The sequence below is a fragment of the Bos indicus genome, chromosome 19 (genome assembly GCF_029378745.1).
Source record: "Bos indicus isolate NIAB-ARS_2022 breed Sahiwal x Tharparkar chromosome 19, NIAB-ARS_B.indTharparkar_mat_pri_1.0, whole genome shotgun sequence".
Lineage (NCBI taxonomy): Eukaryota > Metazoa > Chordata > Mammalia > Artiodactyla > Bovidae > Bos > Bos indicus.
Genome location: NC_091778.1, coordinates 28,378,228 through 28,384,942, shown reverse-complemented (window position 1 = coordinate 28,384,942; position 6,715 = coordinate 28,378,228). Strand labels below are relative to the sequence as shown.

Below are 6,715 nucleotides of genomic sequence, written 5' to 3'. Positions count from 1 at the left end.
GGACTTGATCCCGCCCCGAGCAACTGCCAAAGCCTGCCACCCACAGATGACAGACAACACTTCAGTTGTATAAATCGTCTTTAATTGAGAAAGCGTGGAGTAGAGACCCGGTCCCCTGGGAGCAGATCCAGGAGATGGGTGGAGCCTGAGCGGGGTCTGTGTGGGTGAGGGGAGCATCCACCCCTCTTAGGACAAGCCAGAAGTAAAAAGAGCCTGAGGAAAGGCAACCTGCCTCTGAGCCCTAGCCCCTCCCTTTAGTGCCTCCTCAGTCTACTCTGCCCAAGTCTGCCTTTAATGCCTCTTCAGTCTACTCTTACCAAGTCTGCCACCACCCAGAGTATCCCTCCCAGTTCACTGATGGGCTTCTGATCTTTTTCAGGCCTGCCCTGAGCTCTCTGCATGTTTTCAGAAAAATCTAGTCAGGCCCTTTTTGGGTACTTAAAACCCAGCTGAAGTTATAAGCTCTTAGGTAAAGCAAATTTTATTCAGTTAGAAGCTTGTGGGGGTGTATGAGGTTTAGAACCCAAGAGGCCCTCACCCTCCTTAGCCTGATCTGTAGGGGAGAAGGGTGGGGCTTATTGCTGAACTGGGGTCTCTTCATTGTGGGTGGGTGGGAGTCACATTTGTCTTTTTTATTCCAGACCTATTACCCTAAAGACCTCAGCTTTAAAGGGGACCTGGAAGGAATTCCTGCTGAGGTAGCTACGTATTCATGTCCCTTCAACCCAGGCACAGGTCCAGTCACTCCATGGTTCTGGTCCCTTCCCCATCCTAGCTGCCCTACTATGAGCCAGGGATTCCTTCCGAAACTCCTTTGCCCTTCCTCAGACTGTTTCCCGACAGGACCCCAACTGAGCTGTAGGAACTAGAAACTGCATGTAAAAATAAGGTTAGCATTCTACAGGCAGACTAAGAGTTTTAGAAAATTATCTAGGAAAAACAAGAAGTGGTTCTTGATCCATCTAGAACTTAGTTTTTTGTGAATCATAGCTGGGTCCTTTCTAGAGCTCATGCTTAACAGGTATCACTAGAGAAGGTGGGAACGTGGGTCTAGAACTTACTCTAGAGCAATAATATGGCTACATAGCACCCCCGTTCCATCCTGAAGGAAAGGGCTGAGAGCCCTGGTCTATGTCATAGAGCTAAGATTCAGAAGGAAGTATGGCTCCATATGTGTCTAGAACACCATGCTCTAGAATTGGGTGTCTCTGGGATAAGAAAGTTCAAACTGTGGTGATCTGAGACTGGTCCCAGTTCAGGCCAAGGCCAAAAGCTGGACAGGGCTCAAATCCAGCCTCTCTCTATTTTGAAGTCAGGGGTCCATCTGGGTCAAGGACAGAAGCCTGATGGATCCAGAACAGAGCCTGGCAGCATGCCTGTGTTTCAGCACAGAGCCTGAGTGAAGAAGTAGCCCTGGCTGGGGTGCCTTGTGTTCTGGAACCTGTCTGGAACAAGGCAGAAGGTGGAGTAGAGAAAGAAGGAATGATCCTGAGCGCCAGTGGACCTACAGATCTATGGCTCAGTGGCAATGAAAAGGGAAAAGGGTTCCAGGAACTGGCTGAGCCCGGGATGGGGAGGATTTATGCCCTGGTTCTATCAGTTTTGGAACCCCCAGCATCATCTCAGAAAAAGGCTTTGGAGGGGTGAGCATGGAAGAAAAGAAGTGATCAGCCAGGACCATTTCCAGACATCTTCCTCTCTGACCCCCAACCCTGGGCCTAAGAGTCTGAGGGTCTCAGCAGGCCCAGAAGTCACAGTGGCCCCTAGGCTCCCTCAGGGCAGAGCACCTGGTGGGACCTGGCTGCACAGGGTATGAGTGTGGCAGCGGTGGTGAGAGCAGGGCCGGGAGCAGGGCTGGGAGACAGGCTGTGGTGGTGGCTGGCTCTGTGCGAGTGCAGGGAGCCTCCAGTCCGGGGATGACATTTCAGGGGGCAGGGGGACTGGAAGGGGAGGTCTCAGGGACACTGTGGAGAGAAGGCTCCCGGTACATGGCCACTGTGAAGTGGGGAGAGAGGAGCAGGAAGGAGAGTTAGGCACTCAGAGGGCTCTGAATAGGCTCCCTTCCCCTCCATGCAGCCTCTGGGAACCCCAACCCACAAAAGGAGATCTCCCCAAATCCCTCAAGGCCAAAGTCTTCCTGGCTTGGCCTGTCATAACAGGTATCTTCTTAAAACACTTATAACCCCTGAGCTGTATGTCATTAAATATCCATGTCAAGGTCAATACCCTCCCATGTGGCCTGTCTCTTCCCAGAGGGTCCATACTCACCCTCCAGGAGCTTGGGTACAAAGTGGGCAGCTGCCTTGGTCTTCTTGACTCGATTTCCCTTCATGACTCGGCCCTCCTTGTCCAGGCCCAGGTACCAGGCCCGTCCAGAACGGCGCTGGCGATAGAGAGCAGAGGCGTACAGGACATAGTAATTCTCAAAGACGCACTCCTTAAAGCGACACTCAGCTGTGAAATGCGGCTGAGGAGACAAAGACCCAGAAAGGCACACACAGACAGAGAGACAAAAAGACACATCACTGGACTAGAAGGGAGCCCTGGGAAGAACAAGGCAGGATGCAATCCATATATCTGAGGTGAGGAGAACCAACTTCTGAGTCCATGCAGGAACTGGGACAAAAGGAGGATGAAAAAGAGTCTGGTGGCCCCCAAAGGCCAGGAACTAGACTTCTGGGGGCCTGGAATAAGAAGATACATTCTCTCTAATCTACTCCATTCCCAACCTCTCACCATCCAGGGGACCTGGAGGGAATTCCTGCTTGGAGGAATTCCAGAATCCTTTCCCAATATCCCAAATGACTCTGGGATAGTGAGTAATAATGAAGTTTCGAGGAGGTAGGAGGAGACACAGGGATCCTAAAAGCCTGAAGGAGTTGGACATTCAAAAGCCTGGGGGTACACCGGGGGCTGTTCAAGGAGGAGAGATTAAAGGGAATCTAGAGTAGGTGCTCCTGAGTGGGCAGTGAGGACAGGGTGTTGGCAAGAGCTGGAGGGATAGGGAGCTCTGAGCTGCAAAATACTTGTAGTTGGGAAGTCTGTCCTAGAGGAGTCCCCAGACCCCAGGCCACTCCACCCCCTTGTCTCACCGAGCTGTAGAGCAGCCCCTCAGCGTTCATGGCCATGTAGTGACCCAGCTTGGCACTCTGGATGGTGACTACTCGCAGCCCCACAGGGATCAGGTTGAAGTGGGCTGGGGGTAGAGAGAGGGAGCCTCAGTACCCCAGACCTCCAACTCCTATCTGAGCACACACACACACACACACCCATTCCAGTTCCAGCTCTTCCCTTGGGAGTCAAAGAGCCAATGGATCCTGAAGCGGGAATAGTATTGTCATGGCCTGTGCCCACTCTCCCCCTTCCCACCAGGCAGCTGGCTTCCCCTCTCACTGAAAGAGCTGGTGTCCTCTGGGGTGCCCTGGATGCTCCCGTCGGGATTCGCCTGGAGGTAGAAACCCTGGCGGCAGAACAGTTTGGTGACGATGCCTTTGAGCTGAGGTTCTGGAGAGAGAGACATTCATCTTGGAACATCACATCTCTGTTCCCAGAAACATTCCTACACTTGGCGGAATCAGAGGAGAGAAAGAAAAAGAGAATGGAGGGAAGGAAGAGGGTCGGTCCCAGGGCCCTCCCAGCAAGCTCTTTCCCACCTCTCTCAGACGCCAGAGGAAGCTGGGGTGTGGGTCCCTTCTGCTGCCTCTAACCAGTTTTCAGTTTAATTTATTGAAATTTATTTAAACGCTTAATTCCTACCCTACAGCTCAACCATAAGGGGGGGAGGGGAGAAGAGGGAAGAGGAGGGCAGAGATGTATGGAAAGGTAGAGGACAGAGAGAGACTGGCAGGCCTGCTGAAAGGGCAGTGTGTGTGCGACTGTGGGGGCAGTAAGGTGACCACAGGGTAGGGGCGCCTCCTCAGGGATGGGGGTGGGACTGGGTCTGATGCTGACTCAGCACCTGCTGCTGCGGTTGCCGCTTGCTTGGCGCGGGCCTCTCCTTGGCCCAGCGCCGGCCTGTCTGACACTGACCCATCTGTCTGTCTGTCTGTCTGTCAGTCTACTGGCTCGCGGGAGCCCAGCCCTCCCTGAGCCTCAGCCTCTCCCCTTCAGCCAGGTAACCCGCCTGGGATGGGGGACATTCGGTACCACACCAAGGAAATGGGGGAGGGGGCCGGGGAGCTGGCGAGGCAGGCTGAATCACGTGGGGACCGGGTCCCACTCAAAGGGTGGGCTGCGGACCGTACCACTACGGAGGGCCGACGGCGGAGGGGGGAGAAGGACCGCGGAGGGGGGCAGTCTCTCCCTAGGGGAGCTGGGAGCGGGGGAAAGAGAGGCCAAAGGGACTCCCTGACTGTCGCACCTGGACGGGGACCACACGCCAACCCTCACAACTCTCGTCCCCCGAGGCTTGCTCCCGGCCGACTTCCCGGTACCCCCTCGTAGGTGGTACGACCCTCAGTCTCCGTGCGGGTCTCCCAGTGTACTGTGTCTGAGTCCCTCATAGCAGAGGGTCCCCTGAGCCCGTGAAGCCCGATTTTGGAGTCGCGTAGGGGGGGTCGCCAGGGGCGGGGGTGCCCAGCTCCTTTCTTGGAGCGCAGGTCACGGGAGGAGGGCGCACAGAGGGGCGGGCTGGAGAGGTAGCTGCAAGGACACCCGGGGGAGAGCTGGGGAGATTGGCGCCGAGCCAGGCAAGCTCGGCCAGGAGGAACGGAGCCACAGCTCGGAGGAGCGGGAGCACCAGGGCGGGGGCGGGGCTGCCAGAGCCGCAGAAACCCTCGGGGTGACCCAGGCGTCCGGAACCCCCAGGCCCCTCCACTCGGGATTGAAAGAATCGCGAGAGCCGGCACGTAGGCGGAGGATGGTGGGGGTGGGGACTCGTGTTGGGTACGGGGGAGGCGGCGAGAAGGAGCTGCCAAGCTTCGGGGCACCCAGCTTAGCCCCTCGTGCCTTCCCCTTGCCCTCGAAAGCAAGGAGACTCGGGGTTACGGGCGAAAGAAAAGGGAAACTGAGGTATCGTCTGGCTGAGAGTTGGTGGCCCAGGCCCACCCCTTCATTTTCGGGGAGCTCCCCCACTTCGGTCAGGCCCCGCTCTTCGGGAGTTCCTGGCCTCAACCTCCCAGGCAGAGAGACCCCAGGCCTGGAGACCCCGCCCCAGCCACTCACCCGGGCCGCGGTCCGTCCGCGCGGGACGCCCCCCGCACAGTCGCACCTTGGACAGCAGGATGAGCAGCTGCTTCTGGCAAAGGGACTTGGTGCCGCGGGGACACACGCGCCGCTGCGCCGACACGGGCCGGCTGCCCCCGGGCTCGCGGACCTCCCGCTTCTGCCGAATCAGGCTACTGGCCAGTGCCGCCATGGCGCCCCGGGAGGAGACACCCCCAAACCGGCAGGCGCCCGGAGCGCGCTGGGCACCCCCTCCCCCAGAGAAGCCCGCTCGCTCACCAGGACATACTCTGGACGCTCCGGTCCCGACTCACCGCCCTACCCGCAGGACCTGAGGATAAACCCTAGAGGACCCCCAGCCCAGGCGCCAGCTCCCACCCTTGGGCCTCCTACTAGCTTCGTGGGACCCAGCAGCCTATTTACCCCTCAATGGACCCCACCCTCGACTTTTGCCCCCTACAGAAAACTCTCCCCTTCTCTAGTCTCCTGTGTCCCTGTCCCCCACTAACCTTATCCCAAAGGCAAGACCCTCAGATTTTCCAAGACGTGGTTCCAATATCCCCAGGCACCTTTCCACCCTATTTCCAGGCCCCCTGTTCCTGACAAAGCCACTCTTATAATCTTAAGGGTGTGGGTCCTTAGCTTTGGAGATATTCGCTCACCCCACTCCTGCTGGGGTGCTGCCAATGTCAGCGAAGAACCCAACCTTGGTTCCTTTTCCTTTGCCACCCTCTAAGTGAAGAATCCCCCACTTTTTTCACTGAAATCCCCCAAAAACTATGTCTCGAGATATTCAGACTGTCCCCATTCAGCAAGCAGAGGTTCCCAGACCCTGTCTCTGGACAAAACCAGTATTTACCAAGTCACCCCCATTTCTAGTGGCAGAGGGTTCCAGGTACTGAGCCCCTTTCCTCACCTTGTTACCCTCCACTCCTTTTGAAGTCACCTCCAAATCCGCCCTTCCTAGTGGTTACACCAGGTGGTTGTCTGGAGGGCCCTCTGCCACCTCGGAATAAGGAGCATAGGTTTTGGGGTTTTGGGTGTTTTTTTTTTTTTTTTTTTTTCTGGCAGCCCTTTAATTTCCTCGGGGACAGCTGGTACTGTTTAGATCCCAGGCCCTCCAATCCAACCAGCCCCCCAGGAGAGGAGTGCACCCACGTTGTCACGGGTCCCCAAATGTGAACAGACCCCCTATAAGTCAGAGCGCATCCCAGCTTTCTGCGACAGGGCTTCCTCTTCCTCCCGGGGACTGCCTACAGCACCCCCTCTTCCTTCCCCGACGCCCCTCAACCTGTCCTGTCTTGTCAATCCGGCGACGGCTGGCGCTGGCTCCGGTTCCAGGCTCCTCCCTCCCTGTACCCCGCAAACGGGGCTTCCCCCCACGCCCGGCTAGGCGTCCCAGACCCCAGGAAGGAGTGAGGGTGTCTCCGCAGAGCGCCCTGGTCCGGCGAAGTGAACACTGGGCCTGGCGGCTGGACAGAGTGCAGCGGCGGCAGCGGCGGCAGCAGTAGCGGCGGTGGGAAGCTCAGGCGGCGGCGGCGGCGACAGCAGC

At 57.3% G+C, this 6,715-nt stretch overlaps 1 protein-coding gene across 2 annotated transcripts; it reads right to left on the bottom strand.

The window, feature by feature from the left end:
• Positions 1–60: 60 nt before the first annotated feature.
• On the bottom strand, positions 61–6,058 carry FGF11 (fibroblast growth factor 11). Of its 2 annotated transcripts, none has more exons than XM_019982090.2 (5): positions 5,164–6,058; positions 3,394–3,504; positions 3,093–3,196; positions 2,269–2,467; positions 61–1,995 (listed from the first exon to the last, which is right to left on the bottom strand). In XM_019982090.2, exons 1-5 carry the CDS (start codon positions 5,354–5,356, stop codon positions 1,925–1,927), a joined length of 678 nt encoding a protein of 225 aa, XP_019837649.1. In that variant the 5' UTR covers positions 5,357–6,058; the 3' UTR covers positions 61–1,924. The 2 variants fall into 2 exon arrangements, with proteins under 2 accessions (XP_019837649.1, XP_019837650.1); XM_019982091.2 differs by having other exon boundaries at positions 2,269–2,383.
• Positions 6,059–6,715: the final 657 nt, after the last annotated feature.

Coding starts and splice junctions, on each gene's coding strand:
- FGF11 (XM_019982090.2), bottom strand. CDS start 5,356: ATGGCGGCACTGGCCAGTAGCCTGATTCGGCAGAAGCGGGAGGTCCGC. Junction 3,505..5,163: donor GCGGACGGACCGCGGCCCGG/GTGAGTGGCTGG, acceptor CTCTCTCTCCAG/AACCTCAGCTCAAAGGCATC. Junction 2,468..3,092: donor AGGGGCTGCTCTACAGCTCG/GTGAGACAAGGG, acceptor TTGTCTCCTCAG/CCGCATTTCACAGCTGAGTG.